Below are 25187 nucleotides of genomic sequence, written 5' to 3' on the forward strand. Positions count from 1 at the left end.
AGTTATTCATCCATTTTTCAATTTTTTTTGTTGACTCTAGGGATTTCTTGGCAAAGGTACAAGAGGGATTTGCCATTTTCTTCTCCAGATCATTTTACAGATGAGGAAACTGAGGCAAACAGTTAAATGATTAGGGCAGGGTCACAGATCTAGTAAGTGTCAGGCCAGATATGAATTCAGGAAGATGAGTCTTTCCGATTCCATTTTTGGGGTTTTATTTATTTTCCCATTTAGCTGCCTTGGAGTTTGGAAGACCAGTGTTCAAATCCTGCTTCAAACAGTTATTGAGTATGTGAGCCAGTCTTCCTCAGTTTCATAATTGGTAAAAGGGAAATAATGTTAGCACCCAACTCTCAAGATTGTTGTTAGAAGGAAATGAGACTGGAGCAGCTAGGTGGAAAAATGAATAGAGCACCAGCCCTGAAGTCAGGAGGACCTGAGTACAAACCTGGCCTTAGACACTTAACACTTCCTAGCTGTGTGATGTTGGGAGAGTCACTTAACCCCAGCCTCAGGGGGAAAAAAAATGAGGTCATGTTTGTGAATTGTTTTGTAAACTTTTAAAGATTATATAACTATTAGCTATTATAATTACCTGAATGGAAACATTTCATATGGGACACTAAATATGGGACAAGCTGCATTTGTCTGAAAACTAGCCATTCCTATGTTTGAAAAACATCATAAGGAAAACACTAATCATTTTGTTGTTGCTATAGTAGAGGTATATTAAAAGGGACACCATAACAACTAATCAAGATCTTCAACTGTCTTTAGAACCAAGTTTAAACTTGAATTTAAATCAAATCTTAGATATTTGATGTGTGAAATTGGGCAAACCACTTAAAGGGTTAGGTGGTTACATTTCCTCATCTTTGAAATGGGAATAATACTATCTCAACTTCATCATGAGGCTATTGTGAGGATCAAATGAAACATTTAAAGTACTTTATAGACATTCGAGCACTGTATAAATTTAAGTTGTTATCTTAGATCTCAGAATCACAAAATCTCAAATTAGAAATGACCTCAGTTAACTAGATAATTAAACTAGTTATTATGGCTGCTAGATAATGCTAGCATTCATATTGAGTTTAAAGTCCATAAAAGCCCCCAGAAATTTCCATATAAACTCTAATATAGCCATCTCATCTCCATTTTTTTTTTTTTTTTTTTTTACTTAAGTAGATTTTTTTGATTCCTAAATGTTAGGTATACTATTAATGTTAGTGTTGGACATTCCCAGGAATCCTTATACCACAATTGGAGCAATTGTTATTCTTGCTTTTCAAAATATTTTTAATTCTTGAAACTGCCATTCATTATGTTAGCTATCTCTTCTAGCTTTGTATCAACTCTCAATCTGAAAATAATGTTTTCTCTTCCTCTCTTCTCTCTTCCCCTCCCTATATATTTCATTCCTTCTTTTCTGAAAAATAGTTTTAATACTTATATTTCATTAAAAAAATAATGGTGCCATACTTGTTACTGATCAACTTAAATAAGATGCAATTATAATTAAGATCAATAAGCAACTTTTTTGTTTGTTTGTTTTTGTTTTTTGCTGAGGTAATTGGGGCTAAGTGGGGCTAAGTGACAGCTAGGAAGTGTTAAGTGTCTGAAACCAGATTTGAAGGCTGATCTCCTGACTTGTGGGCTGGTGCTCTATCCACTGAGTCACCTGCAAATGTTATTTTCAAAACAAAATTAAAAATAGAGAATTTTAAGTAAAACATTTCATTTTTAAAGGAAATAAAATGTATATTTTCTTAAATATTTCCTAGAAAGGAGTATGGATTAAATATTTCACCTTCAGCATAATAAAATATATAAATACTTCACAGTGTTTTTGACCAATTGCCTTTATAATGCCTCAGGATATCTTTGTTTAATATTTAAAAAACATAATAAAATTTCTGAAAAAGAGAATGCAGATAAATGAAAATTCCCTTCAAAACCTAAATTTTATGCCAGTGATATTATTATTCAACAATTAAATAAAACAAGATAACAGAGATAAACATGTAGAGTGCTAACAAAGCACTTCATTGTAACAGCTATAATATTTCATGAAAAGTTTAATATATCTTCTTGCAGTATGATAATATATAGATTAAGCAGAAAATTACATTTTAAATATAAGCTATCATTAATTTGACATACTATAATAGTATCTCTTATGTCAATAATATGCAAATGAGGGGTATTTAATAGTAGGTACTACTTTAGACAGCTTTGAAGAATCATTGGTTCAATGTAATATAGATTGCATTAGTATCCTCTTAACAAAGAAGGAAACATACTGCAGACAAACTAGATTTAGAGTATAATTTAATTTAAACTTTAAAGTTTGTACAATCTTTTCTTGCTTGCAAAGAATGCTGGACATTAGCTAGAATAATAATGAACCAATGATTAATTTTATAATAATGAAATGAAATAATGACAAAATAATCAAGATGGTTTTGTCTGGCTGTACACAAATAGAGCCATATACTTCTCAAATAACATTCCATAGTTATTTGATTTAAACAATCTCCTATTACAGACATTTTTTTGAGAAACCATAAAAATGAAGTAATAATTCTTCAGTTGATCAGCCTGGTTTATAAAATTATTTGGAATGGGCATTCCTTTTTTCTTTTTTTCTTTTCTTTTTTTAAACTAGTATAGTGAAGTCTAAATTTTGATTTGGGAAAACCTGGGCTCAAATCCAGGCATCCACTAACTATCTGACTTTAGGCAAATTACATAAATCCTTTATGCTTCAGTTTTTTCATCTATGAAATGAAAGTTTTGTTCTAAATTGTTGTGATATGGAAGCTGCCTGCCAGTGGTTGCTAGAGTTCTAACTCAGACCTGTGGAATGCATCTCTTCACCTAGGCATGGTCCTTAACACTAAATGGTCTCTAAGATTCCTTCCTATCCTAGATCCCATGATCCTCACTGAGTAGAGATTTAGGGATAGGACTATTTCAAAAAGCCCTCCAGATCTCAGGTAGAATAGCATATTTAAAGATGAGAACAATATGGAAAATATTTTTGCTTAAAACAACAACCTACAAATATAGGAGCAGCACAATTCCAGACACATCATTAGAACAGACTAAGAAAACTATCCTTGTATATGACCAAATCAAGAATTATTTTGAAACATATATGGAACTTACATATCCTTGTTTATCTGTAGAACTATTAATCACTAATAAGAATGGCATTATTCAATCTCTATCTATAGGCAAGAGTCTCCTTTGACTTAATAGTTCCTTGATGTCTTTAGAGCTTATGGATATGTTTTTAAGGGATCAGTTGTAGGATATTTTAATCATTTATTGTTTATTATTGGTTTAATTCATTTATTTCTGCATGTTTATGTTTTTGTTCTATAAACTTAAAAATTTTTAATTATTTAAATCCTGGATTTCCTTCAGTCATTACTTCCTAACTTGTAGTATATATATATAGCACAATTTTGCTGATAACTTATTGTGTCGGTGGTGGTGATGGTTTGTATTTTTTCCTATATATGTGATCATTTCTCCTTAATTCACCATCCAATCACTCTTGTCAAATGGTGCCTGGAACATGTTTGTCATCTGAAAGATTATTTTTTTAAGAAAATATATTTATGAATCTTTTCTGAAGGCCTACTGTACTATCCAATCACAAAATAGAGGTGGTTCTTTATGATAAAAGGCTATTCCAGTGACTATTCCATGAGCTCCGTTAGGTCTTACTAAGCTGACAAGACTTTAAGTCACTCAGACTGCTGTTGTGGGAACTGCTTGTCTAAGTTGGTCCACAGTGTGATGTGATGTCTATGTGTTGACTATAGCAAATCTTTTAAAAAATGTACTAAATCATGGAAGGAGGAGATATTTATAAACTACTAACAAAATCACTTCTTTAAAGTACTGAAGCACAACAACTTCAGGAGTAAAATCAATAATAACTCTTCTTTTTAAATCTTTAGGACAGAGATTTTTAATGGGGGGGGGGCACATGAGCCTCATTGTCAATTTGGTAGGGTTTATAGACTTCTTCCCATAAAATATCTGTTCACATGCAAAAAATAAAAAATCTAAGATGAAAAAGTGGGCAATTGTATTGAAATACAGTTATCAAATTATTAAAAAGAGAAAAAGAAAAGAAGAAAAAGAAGATAGCAGAAGAAAGAAGAAGAAATAAAAAAGAGGAGGAGGAGGAAAACAAGGAAGAGGAGGAGAAATAAAAGAAGAAGAAGGCATCACCTACTGAAGGAGGTGGAAGCAATACCTATGGTATGTAGTGTATTATTTTGATCCTAACTCCTATACAAGAGAACAAGTTAAGGACAGAAATTAGAATTCTAATTGGCCCTGGTTTTTTACAAGTTCAAACAATATTACCAGAGTATAACAAAGTTGTTTACTTATTTCTCATTCCACATGTAGACCTGAATTGTATGACAATTAATTTGTGTCATCTTAAAAATAAAGGCAATTGTATATGTTATTAAATGTGAACAGTATTAGCCTGGCTAAGGAGATAAAGCAAGAACTTTATATATTACCTTACTAAACAGCCATTTAGCATGATTAACCTGTTCCCTTCTAAACTCTGCGTAGATTACTGTCAGAGAGAAGCCACTTGGAAAAAATCCAAGCAGTTCTGTCCATGAAAAGAAACAACAAACTAGTTTTAAGTGATTTCATTGGGAGGCAACCAAAGATAATTCCTGAGGGACAACAAAAGTATTCAGAGTCAACTGTCTTTTAGCATTCACATACCAAGGTGTTATTATTCAGATCCATCTTCCCAGCAAAAGGCCCCCATGTTGTTCCAACCGGAAGTTGCTGCCGACTCTGAATCTTGCGCTCCCCATCCTTCTGGACCATCTCCAACTCTCCTGCAGACAAAGAAAACAAGCCATGTTTAGAGTACTTTCACTTGTGCCTTGACAACAGCCACCTCTGTCTTTGTGTTTGTTTTACATGCACAATGTTCTGAGGACCCATATAATGAGAATTAATTATGCTTGTCTGAAAAACAACTGATCTTGTCATCCTGAGGAAAGAAAGAAAGAAAGAAAAAACTAAACCTTTTCCTTATAATTATATTCAAATTTAGCTTATGGAGCCCAATTTCTTTCTTACATCTTTTCACACACATTATACTGTGAAAGCATTTCTATTTAGCAAGCCTTAAAGAATCAGAGGGAATAACCCTTCCTCAAATGGCTTTGTTCCAGGATGAGAGAATGGAAAAGAAGAAATAGGAAAACATGCTAGGGTTAAAACCCTTAACACTCTTGACTGAAAAGTAACTTTAGTGGTTACTCAATGTGAGTTTATTTTCTTCCTAATAAGGGACCACCTTTGGCAAATGAAGGTCTCTCTCAGCTATTTAAAGAATTTGGATAGAAAATTGGTAGATGTTTTAGAGACCTTTCTATTTTTCCATAGTATACAATCTCTTTAGATAGATAATGATAAATGGTCTTGTGATGGAGAGAGCCATCTGCATCCAGAGAGAAAATTGTGGGGACTGAGTGTGGATCACAACATATTATTTTCACTTTTTTGTTGTTGTTTATTTATATTTTCTTTTCTTTCTCCTTTTGCGTATGATATGACAAGTGATAAAGACAAATTGTAGAAATATATATAGAAGAACTGCACATGTTTAACATATATTGGATTACTTGCCATCTAAGGGAGAAGGTGGAAGGAAGGAAGGGATAAAAAATAATTTTGGAATACAAGATTTTGTAAAGGTGAATGTTGAAAATTATGTGTACGTTTTGAAAATAAAAAGTTTTTAAAATAGATAAATTAGGGTAAATATATACATAATACATAAGGATATATGCTCATTCAACTAAATACATTTTATAATATACATTTATAAACAGTCCCCTTTATTTTGGATATGTTGAGCAATGGAAATAATAGAAATGAACCCATAATGGTTGCCAAGAATTGATCCAATATCCTCATTCTCCCTCTCCACCCACCACCCCATTTCATTGAAACCATATCGATTCTTTCCCTTTTCATCATTTCTCACTATCAACCACATCCAACTCATGAAAGAATGAGAAAAAAGGGAATTTCTTAGCATGAATTGCAATCTCTCAAAACTGCAGGCAGAAACAGAAAAAAGTCCCAAACTGTGGCTTTAAAATCTTCAGTTATCTGATTCATATAAACAGTGACACAACCCCTCTACCCAGCAGTTCTCTAATTTCAAATGTAACTTTCACAAAACATTCATTATGTTTTCTTCTTAAGTGATATTTCTGAACTACAAGCTTGGAGCAGTATGTATTTTATTGAAAAGGTGGACATTTGCACTTATTAAGTTTACTCTTAAATGCACATTGCCAAAAGCTAGTGTGAGGAAATGGCTGGTACAGCAGATGTTAGTTAGAACATCTCTCTCTTCAGTCACTGGCCAAATTTTGATGAAAATATTTCATTCTGCATAATTGTTGCTGTTATTGCTGCTGCTGTTATTTAGCAGCAAAATTTAGTTATATTTGTCCTTTTCTGCTTATGTTTAAGTGGTAATAATATCACAAATCCCATATCTACCATAATAGCCATTGAAATATCACCGAGTGATTTAAAAATTGTGATTTTGATAGTGATAGTGGTTTAAAATATATTTTGATATCTGTTCACTATTATGATAGAATTTGCTTTAAAAAAAAAAAAAAGTCTACAGAATAAATCCATTCAAATAAGTAGGACATTTGGATAGCTGAAAAAATCTTGAAGTAGCAATTTGACAAATGACACCAACATTGTTTAAATACAAATTCATAAACCGCTAATGAATTTTTGTTTTGTTTTATTTTTATGCCCATCTTCTGGTTCAAAGTGGAAGTGCTCACAAGGTAATCCTCAAATTTCCCCCTACCTCCAGGCTCCCAACCTAAGTGAATGATTGCAATTTAGCAATAGCTCAAGATTATGGAAAGTGAACAAATTAACACAATCAGTAATTCCTCTGGGGCAAATTCATCTGGGCGGAGAAGTTGGGAGGGGCTACCTGGGCACTTCAGAGGACAGTTTGCTCTAGATGCTCTAATGCTAGGAGAAGGGAAAGTATATTCTCTTTAAAGTAGGATCAACACTTTTAGCATTTTAAATATCCAGTCCCCCTGAGGAGATTGGAGTGAAGGTTAGGCAGCTGGGAACTTGGAAGATATACTTCTTAAGAGGACCACCAGGCTAAAGAATACCTTTGCCTCCAGGATACCCTGAAGCAAAACTCTGATCAGTCTGTTCTTTTCATTGTTCTGCTAAAAATCAGTGATATAAAAGCAAAGGACATTCAAACTCTAGATTTAGGGAAAAAATAATTAGCATTTCTGTGGAAACAATAGTTCTCACTACCTTGTTTAAGCTTAATTACTGAATGAAAGTCAAAGAGGAATAGATAAGTTGTTTCCAATATATAGTTTATCTCTAAGACTTCAATTACCTCTGAAAATTTGATTTTTCTGCCTTAAGGAGTGAACAAAAATATCCTAATATATTTGATTGAGTTGTATATTTTCAATGTATTTTTAAATTTGAGAATTATTTCTTATCAAAGAGAAATCATTTGTAAAGGTACAAGCATATAGCATCAGGCATAACCTAGAACTTTCTTAACTTTCTGTATTTTCATATTACTCCTATCCACACCCTCTATGTAGAATACCTCAGTGACCTACTTTCTGTTTACGCAGAGCTCCATCTCTTGTCCTTTGTCTCTTAAGTAGACATCTCTCAAGTCTGGAACTATCTCCCTCTATCTTAGAATTCATAGCTTCTTTAAAGACTCAGTTCAATGCATTTTTCTCCAGAAGACCTTTCCTACTCTTTCCAAGTGCTACTATCTAGCCCTTTAGGTTATTTGCTATTTTTTATCCAGAAGCCTTTGCCCATCCTCTAAACTGGACAACCAAAGAACATGCCAGGTTAGAGCTAAGTGTCTTGGCTCTGAAATCCTTTGAGTAGCATTTTTATCTTCATCTTCACATTTTATCTTCAGTTCTATTGTCACATGTATCTTCCCAACTTCCATTTATCTCTTATTATGATACACTAGTCAATACTGTACATCACAACTACCATTGCCTCTGGAAAGAATGGATTAATGGTTTGATGATTCCATTCATCACATCTGTAATTTCATCTACCTTAACTGCATTCTTTGGCTGCCACTCCCTTTAAATATATTCTAACTTTCATTGTAATGTAAACTCCCTGAGGGCAGGAGCTATCTTGCTTTTATATTTCTATGACCAGCTCTTCTTCAGACAGTAATTTTTTTCAATCATGTTTCACAGTTGGTGACCCTACTTTGAGATTTTCTTTGCAAAGATACTGGAGTGGTTTACCATTTCCTTCTCCAGCTCATTTTATAGAAGAAGAAACTGAGGCAAATAGTGTGAAATTACTTGACATGGGTCTCCTAGCTAGCAAGCATCTGAACTTGATAGTGAGATTTTTTTGTTTTGTTTTTTATTCTAGGCCTATGATTCTACCCACTGGGCCTCATAGCTACCCTTTGAACAGTAATTATCAAACATTAACTGCTTAATGCTTTTTTCTTCATTCATCTTTTCTATATATGTCATATATTTATATCATTTGAAAAAGATATTGTTTCTGTCATAAAAATCAAAAACTCCTAGAGGTTAATGGGTATTTTTATTTTTTTCTTTGTATACTCAGTGCTTAACTTAGAACCTGGCATATGCTAAGTGTTTACTAAATGTATCTTGACTGAATCTCAAAGAAACTAACACAGTAAGGACTACTATCTGACAAAATATGGCAGTCATAGAAGAGAGAAAAATGGATTTCTATTAATTTTTAATACCTTCAAAAGAGAGGCAGGAAAGCAATAACTGGAATATTGCACTCATTTTCCAGAGAATTAACTGAATTGTTAGCTTAGCATAATTATTTTACTGTGTTACAATAGAGTTCTTTTGGAGTGGGATGATCTGGAAAAGTTTGCAATGTAAAAAAAAAAATACACCAAAAAAAAAAAAAAAACTTTAAAAAAAAATCTATGGATAATATATATAAAAGGTCATAAAATTTAGAAAATCATATGAGGCTTCTTTTACAACTGACAAATATTGAATTCTTAACCAAATACATGACTGAAGAGATCATAAAAGACAAATAGACAATGCAGTTATATAAAATTTCATACCTTTTGCATGAATAAAATCAATGTAGAGAAAATGGTAGTGTATATCAGAGAAAATATTAGAAGGGAACATAAAGAGAAATGTATGATATTCAAGATATATATATAGGGTTAAATCAATTATGTAACACCGAGGGAAATTCATGATTGGTCAAAAGCTATATTATCAAAGACAACCAAAAAAAATTTTAAAAGGAAGTCATTATATCAATGAAAAGACAGGAATAATAAAGCACTATTAGTGGATCTGCAAACTAACTGACTCATTTTGAATAAAAATTTGGAATTATTTCAGCAAAATAACTGAATTAATGAGAGAAATAATTAAACTGTTTGTAGCCTTTAACTCAGTGATGTGCTTCAAAAACTTTTCAACACAGTAATAAAGATGCAATATAGCAAAATATTCTTAGGTACATGCTTTGTCATAACAAAATTCTTGAAACCAAATGGGTATCCACCATTTGGGGAACTATTACAAATATGTTATAAGCATATAATAGAATATTATTACACAGTAGGAAATGATGAATCTGAGGAGTCCAGAAAAATGTCAGAAAATATACACAATGCAGAATAAAATGAGAACAATATATGTGTATTACTTTTATGTGTTTGTGTGAGTATATATGTTCACATTCATATACATATATACAATTGCAGCAACCATATAATGAAAAGTTTCCAAACTAATATAAATTGAAAGTACTTGAGAACAAATAATGAAACGCATTTCCCTCTTGAGAGTACACAGATGTAAAATTATTTAGAATTGTTGCATACATTGTCTTTGAGAAGTTCATGCTACTTTTTCTTGTTTGCAGCAAAACTGGATTTAATGAGCTAAGACGAATACCCAGAAAGACTTATGAAAGATATAAAGTACTTCAGTAGGACATATTTTTATAAACCTCACATGCTTATAATATTTTAGGTATAAAATAATATTAATATATACAACTTTATTAAGGCCTGGTTTATGACAGATACTGTAGTTATGTGTAGCTGGGTGTTTATTTTTATGAGTATATACTTATTTCCTTCACTAAAGCTTTGTCTTTTGCCTCATGTGACACAGAGGCAACCTTTTGTTTTTCAAGGTTATTATAGAAGAATATAACCCCGAGTAGATCCTACCAGTTCGTAAAAGCTATAAATAAAGATCAGCTAATAGATAAAATATATGAAATCTGAAAATTAGCCTCATTGGGTTTGGAAAATTTCATTGAAAGCTGAATATCAAGTGATAAGTATATTTTACACCAAAATAATTCTATAAAATAGAAAATATGTAACAAGTCATTGTGGATTTGCACTCTGCATCAGTGTAAGGATTAACCGTACCAGCACAGTGACAGATACTTGAAATATACATATATATGTCAATAGGTGATTTGGATTTCCCAGATTTTATGCCAAAGATGTCTAAAGTTTTAAAAAAGACTTTGGAAATGGACTTCAGATGACTGGATTTTTTCTTTTTTCATTTTTTTGTCTTTGTATCATTGGAATTTAGCATAATATTGCGAACATAATATGCACCTAATAAATGATGATGACTGGTTAGTTCTCCAAGCACTCATTTCATCAGACATCTATTCATTTCTCACCAGGCCACCCTTGTTTTGTACTTCTTTGAATTCTCCACCAACCTTTCACTGCTTCCTTTTTTACGTTGTCTTTCTCCATTAAGTTGAAATCTCCTAGACAGCAGAGAATGTCCTTTTTTCATATTAGAATCTTTGGCACTTAGCAAAGTAGACATTTAATAAATGTTTATTATTTATTGAATGAGTTGAGTTCAGGGAAATTCATTAACAGGTTAGTCATGAGCAAAGAGTGTTTGTGTGTGTGTGTTATATAGTGAAAGTGAAATAGATATGTACATATGAAATTATATATATTACATATACATATACATACATACATATATATATATATATATATATATATATATATATATATATATATATATATTTCAGTTTCAGCAACTTTGAAAAACCATCTAAGCTATAGGAGAGTTTAGCGTCTCTATAAGTGAAAGAAGTTCTTTTTATGGTGGAATTATAGAACCTATAAATATAAGAATATTAATTTAAGAAAACTCATCACTATAAAAAATGGCTAAGTCTTTTGTGATGATTTGTTTTGTTTTGTTTTGTTCTGGTCTTGTTTTTGTTTTTGTCATTCCTTAAGTCAACAAACAGGGCTTAAAGTGGCATCCACTCAAGAGCTATAACAAATCTTTTGTACTAATGGAATTAAACCCAATAGAATCTTCATGATCATATTTCAGAATTTTAAAAAATTGTAATAAACTAGTAATTTCATTGATATAGTTTTTTTACAAATAGAACTCATGGCCTATCAGGGCTGATGGCCACTTTATCTACAATGCATAGTCCTAGGGAATTGCTTGGGATATAGAGGATAAACGACCTATCCAGAATCATAGATCCAATGTGTATCAGAGGCAAGACTTAAAACAGTGTCTTTTTGGCTCCAAAGTTAGCTTTCTATCTTAAGCTATAGAGGTTGGATTATAGAATTTTTATTTCAATCTGATTGGAATGTCTAAAAATAGTTATACTCAAATATACATGCTAATCCATTCTTCACAAAAGCCATGAAAATGGATATTAATAAAACACAGACATGACATTTTATTTTTCCTCATGCAAAAATCGTCAGGCTCTCCCAATTATCACCACAATAAAATCAAAGTCCTTAGACTGGTATTTAAAGTCCTTTTCAATGAATTTCACTTACATTTCCCATCTTATTTCATACTCTTTTTTTGAACTGTTCATTACCTAGACAAATTGGTCTTCTAGCTTTCTCTATATATGAGTTCTATCTTCCATTTCTTCTTTTCAAATAGTACCCTAAATCGAAAATGCCTTGCTTCCTCATCTCTGCTGAATTTCTGGCTTCCATCAAAATACATGGCTCAGACAACATCTCCTTCACTAAAATTCTTTTGAGTCATGAAATTTGCAGTCTGTTTCTTACAATTATTTTGTAATATGTTCCATTCTTTTTCTTTTTTTTTTTCTTTGCTGTATATGCATTTTGCTCCCCCATCTCCCCACCCCCAAGAAAACAACACAAACTACTTGAGGACTGAGAAAATTAGTTTTTGGCTTTATATTATCAGTGCTTAACAAAGTGGCTGTACACTTTAGACATAATAGTCTATTACATAGTAGGCTTAATAAATTTTATTGAATTTGATATACCTTTTTCAACAGTTCCTTTATAAATTATAATCTAGAATAACAGTGACTCTTAATCCTAGAGGTCCAAACTGCCTATGAACAATTTTAAATATATGACAGAGTGTGCCTTTCTGCATAAAGATGAAGCCTAAAGAATTTGCTTGCTTTTGCACACTAAAAAACAGCCATGTCTATGGACATGTCACATTTAACTGATACCAGAGGAATCATGAGAATCTTTGAAAACCCTTTTAAAAATAATTCAGGCTCCCTTTCTGCCACTGACATTTTTCATTTGAAAAGAGTTCAGGCTCAGTCACACAGTGACTCCTTATCTGTACCTGTGGATTTACAAGCAGTCCTGTCTTTTAATGGATTAAGAACTACAAACTTAGGGCAGATCACAAGGTGATACCCAAATACTTTCCAAAGTTTTGAGGCATCTTTGACTGGGTATTTTAATTTTAAGATGGCAAAACAAGAAGCACTTTCTGAGCTCTTTAAAGAATATCTATGAGAAAAGCTGGTCACTACTCAAAAATGCTGCATCAATCTTTTCTTCTCTAGTTGAATGCGACTATGCAATTCCTATCTTGCTTGATTTCTTACAGATACTGAAGTTAAGAGAAATTTTTCTTGTTATTGAAGTCAATAAATAAATACACATATAAATTAACATATATATACATATATATGTATATATACATACACAAATGCACAATTCTTTTCAATAGATAATTTATAGATTTAACTACAATTTCTTAAATTACTTAAGTACAATCAAGGCAGAAAGAGAACAAATTCCATACACAAAGTAGTTGAGCCATGTTAGTAATGAAATTGGGATAAAAACTGAGATATATATAAGTGTTGTGACTTCTAATTCATCATGTACTCTTTAGCTTAAACTGAGCATAACATATTAAATTGATGCATAGGCAAGAAATATGGTATTTAGCAAATTAGTTTTCTCATATTAGAAGACTTTTAAAATTGAGGAATGGGGGGAGTAAAATACAATGGAAAATACATATAGTCTGGGAATAGAAACCTGGTCCTCTTCCTGGCCTTACCTTTGCTATGTCATTCTAGGTGAGTCTCAAACTCTTCAGGCCTTACCTTCCTTATGATCAATTGAAGGAAGGTTCTGTACCTTTACAAATCATTCAACAAAGACTTACCAAATAAGGATATCTACTTTTGTTGGAACAGCTGAGTTGTGTAGTAGATAGATAGAATGCTATGCCTGGAGTCAGCAAGCCTCAGCTTCCTGAGTTCAACCTGGCTTCAGATACTTGCTAGCTATGTGACTCTGGGGAGATCATTTAACCCTATTTACTTCTGTTTCTTCATCTGTAAAATAAGTTGTAGAAGGAAATGACAAACCACTGTGTTATCTTTGTCAATTAAATCCAAAATGAGGTCACCAAGAATTAGATACAACTGAAAAATGCCTGAACAACAATTGTACCTCTTTTATATTACAGAGAATATACTGATAAAAAATAAAAATAATAATAAAATTATTAAAAATAAAAAAATAATAAAAATCCAACTATCCTCAAGGTACTTAAAGTTCATATGTCTTGAAATTTCTTGAAAAAGGATTCCTTAATTCCTTCTCTATTCTACTTCTATCTCTACCTCCATCTCTACTCACAAATAGTTTCTTTGTAAATATTTTGTATTTACTTACATGTGTAAAAGTTATGTCTAAGTCTGACTAGGTGGTGCTCCTTGAGTCAAGAAGGCCTGAGTTCCAATAGGATGTCAGACACTATTTCTGTACTGCTTGTCAAGTCCCAACCTCTGTGTGCCTCAACTTTCTTCATTTAAAACATGGAGGTGTTAAAGCATCTCAGGGTTTTTGTGAGAATAAAATAACATTTATAAAATCAATTTCTAAAGCATTATGTAAATATTAGTTATTATTGTTAGTTTCATTATCTTGTCTTCTGTTTTCAATTAATTTTTACCCTGCAACCTAGCTCCTATTTCTAGGAACATCTTTGCATCAAATATAGTATCTGGAACATAGTAGATATTTTTAAAATATTTAATAAAAGGCTGATTCAAAGGAGAAACAAGATAGGTGGATATATGAGGGAAATATAAAGTTTAAATCACATAAGGGAGGCACAAAATGCTATTAAAATTATGAACATGCATCCATACCTTTGAGTCAAATCAAAATCTTTGATTCATTTACCTATTTCATAATGGCAATTTAACACTTCTTCAAATAGAAGTATTTTTACCTATCTGCATATATGTTGACTACTAATAATAGTGATAGTTGCATTTACAAAAAGTTTTAAGGTTTCCAAAGTATTTGTAAACATTCATAAAATTTTAGTGGAATATAAACTCTTCCATGCTCTCCTCATATTGAAGTCTCTCCTCCATAATAGGTCCAAAAGTACTGACTTATCTGAAATTTACCTATTTAAAGCCCAGCAAAGGTCTGTCCATCTTTTGCTATTTAATGTGGTTGTTCTCTTAAATTATGCCAGAGAAAGTAGTTCATTCTTCATGAAGAGAACACTCGAAGTTAATGTTAGGATCTCATTAGCTTTATTACCTACTCTTTGACTACATGAACTGGAAGGGGGAGGGGGAATGTTATTGCCCCTTTCATTAAATAGTCTTTATTATAAGAGGAAGTAACTTTGGAGTCACCCTAGCCTCCTTACTTTCTTTTCACCAACATAGCTGCTAAATTCTGGAAATTCTATCTCCACAATATCTCTTAATCTATGCTTTCTCTTTATTCACACACCCCACTCTTTTAGTCCTTGCCCTATCACCTCTTAATTGTCATGAAAGGCTCTTAATTGTTCTTCATGCCTAAAGACTCTTCCACCTCCAGTCCAGACCCCACATTGAAGCCCCACAGTAATATTACTAAAGAATAATTATGACTACCCAATTTCCCTGCTCACTAAATGTCTAGAGAAACAAACCAAAACAAAACCTCAAAAATCTTGTATTTGGCAAGTAAAAGCATATTATGAGACAGCTCTACTTTATCTTTCTAGTCTTTTTACAAATCACTACTCTCTACAAAAACACTGGGATCAGCCTATAAGCTCTTAGTTGGTATTTCTTTTTCTGTGTTCATGACTTTAAATGAACTAAATGACTGGAATACATATCCTGTTTACTTATCTCAGAAATTCTAGTTGTCTCTAACAATCTTCTCAAGTTACACTTTCTACATGAAGACTTTCATTTTTAAAACAATTCATTTTATTGACTTATTTTGTTTTTATATTGTTTAAATTTATTTTTACCACAGACCTATTTTTTAAAAAAAAATTTCAAGATGAAAAGAAAAAAAAAAAAATCAGCAAAGCCAATCACCATAGGAAAAAATCTGAAATTACATGCAATGTTCCATATTTCTACAATCCACCACAATGAAAGAGATGTCTTACATAAAGCCTTAATTTAATCACCTATTTGATAATGCCTGTGTATTGGAACTACTTCGTTTTAAGTTTGCGTGTATTTTATATTTACATATATTTTTACATATTGTATTACTACAAGAGAGAGAATAGTAAGTTCCTTTATCATTAGTATTGCTTCATAATTGTCTTCTTTGAGCAGTAATATTGGCTTTACCTATACTAAAATCCTCTTCAAATTAATAGCATCCATTGACTTAGTTCCCCAAAAACCAAGTTCACCTCTATATTATGATAAATCATCAAAGCATGAGGTCCCTGAAGGCCAGGATTATTTTATTTTTTATCATGGCATATTCAGAAACCAAAATACTGTGGTACCTGACAGACAGCAGACACTTAATGAACATTTATTGCTTTACTAAAATGAAGAATATTATGTAATATGTAAACTTAAGATTACATCAGCAGTATTACAAAGTAGCATGAGCAAAAAAAAATGGAAGCATTTTTGATGCACTAAAGCATTTTTTCAATGTACTGAAGAGGAACATCACAAAGAAATACAAATTATGCATTCTTTTAAGATATATTTTGAATTTATTATAAATCTAAAGGAAAAAGAAGGATATCTAAGACTTATAGACATGATCAAAACCGATTCTCCAATAAAAGAAGAGTAAAAGATAGTTTTCAAAATAAGAATTGCAAACTATTGTTAATAACCACATAAAAGAATGGTCAAAACGACAATAAGAAAAATCAAAGCTACTCTGAGGTTTTATCTCATGGCAAATATAACAAAAAATTAGAATAGGAACTGCTAAATGGACAAGCAAGACAGTAATATTAATGTATTGGTGGCACAGTGAATCATTAAAACCATTCTGCAAAGCAATTTGAAATTCTACAAATACAATGATTGAAATGTTTTATTCTTTGATCTGGTGATTTCATTGCTGGCATATAACCAAATTATGTCAATTTAAAAAAAGGCTTCACATATGTCAAAATATTTATAACTGTACTTTTTGTAGTAACAAAGTAATGGAAACAAAGTAGATGCCCATCAATGGCTCAACAAATTGTGGTACATGAATGTGATATGCTATATGCTATATGATGAATACAGAGAAGCATGGAAAGCTTCAATGATATGATAAAAATAAAGTAAGGAGAGCCATGAAAATAATATAAACTGAGTGCAACAATATAAATATAAAGAACAATAACCACAAAATTTTACTGATCAAGGTGGAGAAGAAAAGGTAGAAAATACTACCTTCAATCCTTCACAGAAGTGATGATACACGAGTGAGGAATTGTGTTTAATATCAAATATTTTCAATACATTGATTTTAATTTCTTCATCTTCCCTTTGGAAAAAAAAATTATTAGAAGAAATTTCTTTACTATGACAAAAAGGCAATCAAACTGTCCCTATCCTTTGATCCAACAGTATCTCTAGCAAGTCTGTATCCCAAAGAGATCATGAAAAAGGGAAAAAGAACCATACATGCAAAAATGTCTGAATCAACCCTTTTTGTAATGGCAAAGAACTGGAAACTGAGTGGATGCCCATCAGTTGGAGAATGGCTGAATAAATTATGGCATATGAATGGAATGGAATATTACTATTTAATAAGAAATGACTAGCAGAATGATTTCAAAAAGGCTTGGAGAGACTTACATGAACTGATGCTAAGTGAAGTGAGTAGAACCAGGAGAACATTATACACAGCAACAAGAAGATTATGGGATGATCAGTTCTGATGGATGTAGCTCTTTTCAACAATGGGGTAATTCAGGCCAATTCCAATAGACTTGTAATGGGAAAGTCATCTGCACTCAGAAAAAGGACTATGGGGACTGAATGTGGATCACAACATAGCATTTTCGCATTTTAGTGTTTACTTTTTTTTCCTTTTTTCCTTTTTCCTTTTTAATAGGATATACATCCTACCCATGTGATAACTCCGCAAAAAAACAAGATTCTTTTGTGAATTCTATATGAATGGTAAGATTTCCAAGTTAATCAAAGAGGACATAGATCACTCATAGAAATTTACTAGAAGTCTATTGATAGGTTCTTAATATTAGGTTTGTGAAATTGAAATTTAAAAAAATCTAGACTACTATATTACCATATAATTAATTTCCTTTGTATTTCTATTATTTGTATTGTACATACACATCTCTGTCACTCTCATTTTGTCTCTCTGTCTCTGCCTCTGTCTCTGTCTCTACCTCTGTCTCTGTCTTTCTCTTTGTCTCTGACTCTGTTTCTCTCTTTGCTCTCTGTCTCTGTCTCTCTTTCTCATCTATCTATATTCTCAGAAAGGATTCATAGGCTTTACCAGTTTTGCCAAAGTATCAGTGACACAAAAAGTTTCTAACTTCAGCTCTAATTCTTTTTTTCCTTATTTATGAAGTACAAATATGAAAAAAAAATGCAAGTATTTATACTATCCTTTGTTGAGAGTTTATACTATATATCACAAACTTGGGCAGATACAGACAAATTCATATGAGAAGGGATTATGTACATAGTAAATAACTTCCTTTCAATTCATTTCAGTTTGGAATACATATGCCTAAATTTTAAAGTAGGTAGCATAAATTAATTCCTAATGTTTACTGGAGTTTGCTGTATGGCAAAGATCTATAGAGTCAGGATCTCTATATTTTGTTCTTGGCTAGGAAATATCATACATCATAGTATCAAGCATGGACAGCCCTGAAGTCACGCTGAGTTCAAAAAGCGCTTAAAAATTCTAGAAACCTTCTAGCCTTGTTCAAAGTCAGTCAAGGTGGCTAAAATATGGCACAGCTTTTGCTAATTTATGGTTTAACCATCTGACAGCTGCCTCCCTGGATACATGATAGCTTTAAGTGAACATTTGACTGGTTGGTGATTTTCTATGTCACAAAAGTAAAGTCATGCTTCTATGTATGTCCCCTCATGATTATCATGAGATAATCAACATATGTGTTATCTGAATAACACCCAAAGTGCCTATATCCATGCTATTTTAATTCCTCTTAAAGCATAGTTAGGCTAATAAATGATAGTGATTGGTTAGCAGACTTAAAATGCCTTATTGGGATACCTTTTCTAAGTCTCGTACTCCATTCTCTAGTCTACACACAACATACACTAAACTACAGTTTTGAACATAAACTTGAAATACGGCATTCTCTATTCAAGTACTCCAGTCAAACCCTGATAAATCAAGCTGGCCATGCAGTGATCTTATCCCTTCTGACTCTTTAATAAATCGAACCTTGTAAGTTTGCGCTGTTGGAAGTTGTCACTAAATGAAATTGTGACCTTATCCGGCGCGTGAACTTATCCTGCTGACAACTACATTTATTGTGTGGATAAGAAAGCCAAAAAAAAAAAAAAAAAAAAAAAAAAAAAAAAAAATGGGACTTTTGATAATTGTGATCTTAGCCATATGTAACTGTAACGGATGGGATCTTTTTGATGTTCCATTAATGATTTGCCTATGATGAGTTCCCCATAGGTAAGTGCTGGGAACACTGGCAGCCAGTATTAAAAGTGCATGAAGAGCACTGGGTGACAGCCCTGAATCAGAAGCTATTAGCCTAACACAAAGAGCTCTGAATTAGCTTGTAATTGCACTGGAAAAGATAACATAATGGAGGTGGCAAAATAGAAACATTCTCTTTTCAGAGAACCCATTCAGTAGCTGAAAACTCTAAAACAAGACACTGTGATTCTCTGTAACCTATAGCATTGCAAGTCATTTCATTCCTTCATGAATGTGTGCCATGCTATTGCTGTCATTAAGGAAAAGTAATGTTGAAAACACTGGTTTGTAAGAAAATTTACAAAAATTATGAAAAACAAAAACAGTCTTTTGTGATAGACTTCCAATCACAGGACTATTCTATATAAATTTAACCTGATAGATATTGTTTCACTATAATATCACATGTTATATGATATATTATTTTAATTATACTATATCATACTTTATCATATAACTAATATTAAATTATATATGTATAAATACATATGATATATATGTATACAACTAACTGTAATGATATATTATGGGGATTCTGCAGTGACTATCATTCATCCAATGCTCGATTTTTAGTTTTGTGTTTACTCAACTAGCAGTCCTCTGAAATGCTGTTACTGAATGTTGTGTTTTTATAGAATCAAAAAAAAAAAATGACTCTGGTAAAGTTATGACTTCTATGTTATCCAGGCTGACTGTGAGCATTAATCTGAAGTTCATCCTAAAAGTATACAGAATTTTTTATTTTACAGCACTTTGGTGTCTATTAACTACCATACCTATGTAGAAAAGATACAGAATCAAAGTAGGTATATAGCATAAACAGTTAAAAGTATCATGCCTTAGAGCACATACATCTTAAGAAAATGAATTTTAGAACTGATGAGTCCAAGTTTTTGTTTTGTTTAAGAAAAGAAAGTGGTCAGTGTGTCATAGGATACTTATTACTACAAAGCTCATTTTTTTTTGACAGATGTATGTTCTTAGTGTTGCCATAGAGTGGCTAATCATAGAACACCATCATGTTAAAATAATTAAAACTAGGAATAAGGGGAAGGACAATGAAAAGATATGGTGGGATTAAACAAGCTACAGTATTATTGCCAAAGATGACTCATAATGATATGCAAAAAGTTACCTAAAAGAGAAGAAATGTATAACTGGAAAAAGGAGGGGTAGTCTATTAACAAGAATAAGAAAACATAACAAGTGGTGCACTGATTCTCTCCTGGATTATAAGAGGAGAAGAAGTAGTTCTCAAGGATGTCAGATACTCTTCATTTCCCACAGGCTCTGTGGGACTTTTGAGACTTCTTTGGATTCCTTCATCATGCCCCTAAAATTTCATTTTTGAGAAATCTTATCCTACAAGATCAAATCAGACTGGGAATTCATGCCTCCTCAGAAGCCTCTACTCCTCTGATTGGAGAGTAAACACTCCACCCCCTAAACTCCATTTAAGAAGAGGGCCCAGGCCAACCATATTTTTTACTTACTCTTTTGGAATTTTTTGAAATTTTCAATTTCCTTTTGTGTTGTTTTTTTTTTTTTTGGCCTGTTAGACTGAAAACTCTTTGAGGGCAGGGACTGTCTTTCTTTTTCATATTTATATCTCCAGTGTTTTGTACAATCCCTTGCACATATTACATACCTACACATTTTTATTGACTGATTCTTTAGATATTTATGGGATTATATGAAAAGGATCATATAAGAAGAAAAGCCATAGAAGGAGGCTGGGTACCCACATGACTTAAATATATCCTTCAAAGTAAATACCTAAGATTTAGCATACTTTGACACAATATATGGAGATCTAAAGATATCAGATTAAAAAATCACCTAGAGTTTGACAAGTTCACTAGAATTTTGGGAAAATCATTAGAAGCCCAAAATGGATTTATGAGAGCATTTTTCAGCCGCTGAAAAGAAGAAAGAATCAAAGCTCATTCAGTTCAAGAAATCTGACACATTCAACTTCCTTGCTGCCAGAAACCTTTCTTGACCTTGCAGCCAGTACTCCAAACTACAGGGTGACCCAATACCACTTCCTGATCCAAATCTTGAGGAAAAGTGGGAGGGTATGTTTGGGGAGCTGAGATTAGGGAGGAGTCATCATGAAGTTAGCAAGCAGGCTGGGCTGGCAGCCAGGGGAAACAGCAAATCAGCCCATAAAACAGTAAATCAACCCATAAAAGAGGCGCAAACATAGAAAGTTTACCTCCCCCCCCCCCATCACCCCACCAGAGCTGCTATTAGAGGAGAAAAGCTAGGATTATTTGGATTAGTATAGAACACATACATGTCTACTAATTTATTGGTATTTATGTTCCTAAGTTGTGAAAAATATTTTAACTTTCCAAAAATCATGCTTTCTTCTTTTAAAAAGCCTCATATCCCACAAGTTTCTGCTAATTGACAATGGTGTAGTTATATGCATGTTTTTTTCAAAAACAAAAATGTAAACTGCATCCATTCCACACGATTACCAATATTTACCTTGATGATGGTAATATTTTGAACCAAGTAAATTGGAAATGGGGAGGACAGAGAATGAAAATGTTCTAAAAGAGAAGAATGTCAGCTAATTAGTAAAATTGCCTTTTTTTCTTAGAAGATGAAACTGTTAGGGAAGGGGATATAATGGATCTTTGCATTCTAAGAGCATTGTAGGAATCAAAAGTTCACATTGTAAGGGTGGAAAAATTTGCTGCAAAGGATACTGAAAGATAGAGCTTTCAGACAGGAAATGAAAGTAGAGAACCCTAAGAAAGCTATGATGCTGTGAAATATTCCAGGAAAAAGAATCCTTACTGTACTATCACATGTGAGAAAATGTCCAATGACTATTTTTTGAGAAATTGATATTTGAACACATTTTATTCAGAGACCAATTAACCTAATTGTCATTGTTGAATGAATGGTTAGGGAATAAAACATGTCTACATTTTTCTGTACATATGTGTGCATGATAAGAAAGGAGGATCAACTATCAAAAGCAAAATGCCATAGAGTATAAAAAGGCAAAAATAGAAACTCCAAATCCTAAAAGTCCAAGAATAAGTACATCATATAAATTCTCAGAAAGTTATATCAAACTTGAAAATATTAAAAAAAAAAAAAAAAAGAGGTAAGATGCTAGCTTCTAAGGTTACCATTTGTCTAGTCTGCCTGCATCTTGTATATATGTATATAAGGGGAAAGAGAATAAAGATCTATATAAGACCTCTACACACACTTTATTTTCCCCCCTGAGGCAATTGGGGTTATGTGACTTGCCCAGGGTCACACAGGTAGGAAGTATTAAGTGACTGAGGTCAAATTTGAATTCAGGTCCTCCTGACTTCAGGGCTGGAGCTCTATCCACTGTATTACCTAACTGTCCCTACAAGTACTTTTTAATAGAAATTATCCCATTTGATTTCCACAATAACTTGTAAGATATATCCTGTTATTTTCCTCCATTTTATAGTTAAGAAAACTGAAGCAAACAGAAGTTAAGTAAGACTTGCACAGCTGATAAACTCAGAGATCAGCTCAGGTTTTCCTGATTTCAAGCCCAGTGATTGCTTAGCATCTAGCTATTTCTAGATGGGCTGCCTCCCCCACAGTAGAATGCAAGCTTGTTAAGAACTCCTGTTTTTTTTTTTTTTTTTTTTTTTTTTTTTTTTTTTTCTTTCTCTATGTTCCCTGTGTTCGTTCTATATAGTGCCTGGCACTAGTTGATTGACTAACTGATGAAGCATGACTGGATTATAATGATCAAGTTAATACTCTCAATAGAATTATATAAAATATAAATATACAAGCATTTAACCTTTCATAAAACTTGAAAGTTCAATTGTTTATGTTTTTCATTAATATAATAGAGGTATTATTAAAGATATCTAAATTGAAGACAAGATTGTTCCAAATGGTTTTATTATTCTCAAATATTGTATCAAAAATATAATTCGAAGATATTGTCAATTCCCAGAAAATCCATCAGTCCCTAAATTATGTATTCTAGAAGGTAGATCTCAAAAGTCATCTCCTGTAGGAAAGCTCTGACAGTGTTCTGTGCTCACAAAGTTTGGAACTGACATCTTATGCTAAGGTTTGCAGAGTGTTTTACATTCTTTATCACATCTATCCCTTTCTAATCTCCTTTGCTAGATCATCTTCCAAGTCTAGTCTTTTAAGTGCACTCCAGGCTTTAATCAGAAGCTTATAAAGTTCACTACTACATATTTATTGCTTTATTGTTGTTGTTTAATAAACATGTTTTTTTTTTTCAGCTTACTTATAAGCTATTCAATGGCAGCAAAGATATCAATTCTATACAAATGTAGATTTAGAGCTGAAAGATCATTATAAGATCAATTCAGAGATCCCTCTTTGAAATGAGAATATTGAAGATCAGAAAATTTGAATAATCTGCCCAAAGTTACATAATAGCAATTAAGAGAGCCAAAAATTTAATTCTGATTTTCTAAACTGTTTTCTAGTGTATTACACTACTTTGTTATTGCTTTGTTTTTGTTTTGTATCAATAAAGTGTTCATTCCTGTGCTTCAGTACTCTGATACATATTAATTGGCCAACTGAATAGAAATTATACAAAGAAAGGCCAATGACAAAGTGCTTCTTCTTGTTGTTGAAAAGTCAGAAAACTGAAGAAAGATCAGTTTTTATTAATGAGTTGAATCCTCAAAACTTGCTTGCATATCTCCTTCAGGTTTTAGGAGTTAATGTGAAGTAATTGAGAATGGTTCTCTAATTTTAACCTAGTTCACTGGAGTGAAGGTGTAACAAGCTGAAAAATCTGAGAAAAGGAAAACATGCCTTTTCATTGGAGATCATGGTCCCACAAGACAGAACCTAGTCACTATATGAGTGGGGAAGGAGATATAGAAACAATTAGAGAGATGAAAAGCAAAATGCCCCAGCCCCTTGGTGCATAATCCTTTTGCAGGAGTTTCACACTTTTGAGTGATCATCAAATCAATCATGAATTGATATCCTCCTTCCCTCTCTCCTTCCCTCTCTCCTTCCTTCTCTCCTTCCTTCCTTCCTTCCTTCCTTCCTTCCTTCCTTCCTTCCTTCCTTCCTTCCTTCCTTCCTTCCTTCCTTCCTTCCTTCCTTCCTTCCTTCCTTCCTTCCTTCCTTCCTTCCTTCCTTCCTTCCTTCCTTCCTTCCTTATTGCAAAAAAAAAAAAAAAAAAAAAAAAAAAAGGATGCCTTATGTTTGGCAAAGACAACTACAGAAATGTCGTCCAAACTTATCTGACTGATCTTTGGCCAATAGGGGATCTATTGGAGAAATATACTGGTTTCCTGTGCTGGAGAAACCAGGAGAACTTGTCCTAAGGAAAGTTTTAATTTCTTACTTGAAGGTACTAGTGAACTCCAGTAAACTTTTTGGGTATTCGCAGAAATCAGTTTGGATGCATTTTATACATTTGTCTGTATCTGATTCTTTAGCTCATTAAATAACCAAGGGAAAAAATTACTTGAAATTTAGGTCTTGGCTCATATCTAGTGTCTTCCCAAAGGAGGGAGGTAGGGAAGAAATAGAACAAAATTCAATGTACAATAGAAATCATATATAGGACAGGTATTTATTTCCTGCACACAAAAGAAATGCTAATACAAAATACTCACAAAAAGATACTGTCAGAAGTACTTTAAAACACTATTCAGTAACTTACCTTATAAATACTCTTACATTCTTTCAGATTACTAAGACTTAAACCACCTTAGAATAAGCCAGTTGGGGATTGACTGAATAGACTTTGTTTCATTTCTCCTCCAATCTGAATCATCTTCTC

At 32.5% G+C, this 25187-nt stretch overlaps 1 protein-coding gene across 2 annotated transcripts in view; it reads right to left on the reverse strand.

The window, feature by feature from the left end:
- ZFPM2 (zinc finger protein, FOG family member 2) overlaps positions 1–25187 on the reverse strand; it is a 541649-nt gene that overhangs the window by 268128 nt on the left and 248334 nt on the right. For both annotated transcript variants that reach the window (XM_074267155.1, XM_074267148.1), the window contains one exon: positions 4771–4889. In XM_074267155.1, coding sequence (XP_074123256.1) covers positions 4771–4889 — 119 coding nt within the window. The remainder of the gene's footprint in view (positions 1–4770; positions 4890–25187) is intronic.

Source organism: Sminthopsis crassicaudata, chromosome 1 (assembly GCF_048593235.1).
Source record: "Sminthopsis crassicaudata isolate SCR6 chromosome 1, ASM4859323v1, whole genome shotgun sequence".
Taxonomy (NCBI): Eukaryota; Metazoa; Chordata; class Mammalia; order Dasyuromorphia; family Dasyuridae; genus Sminthopsis; species Sminthopsis crassicaudata.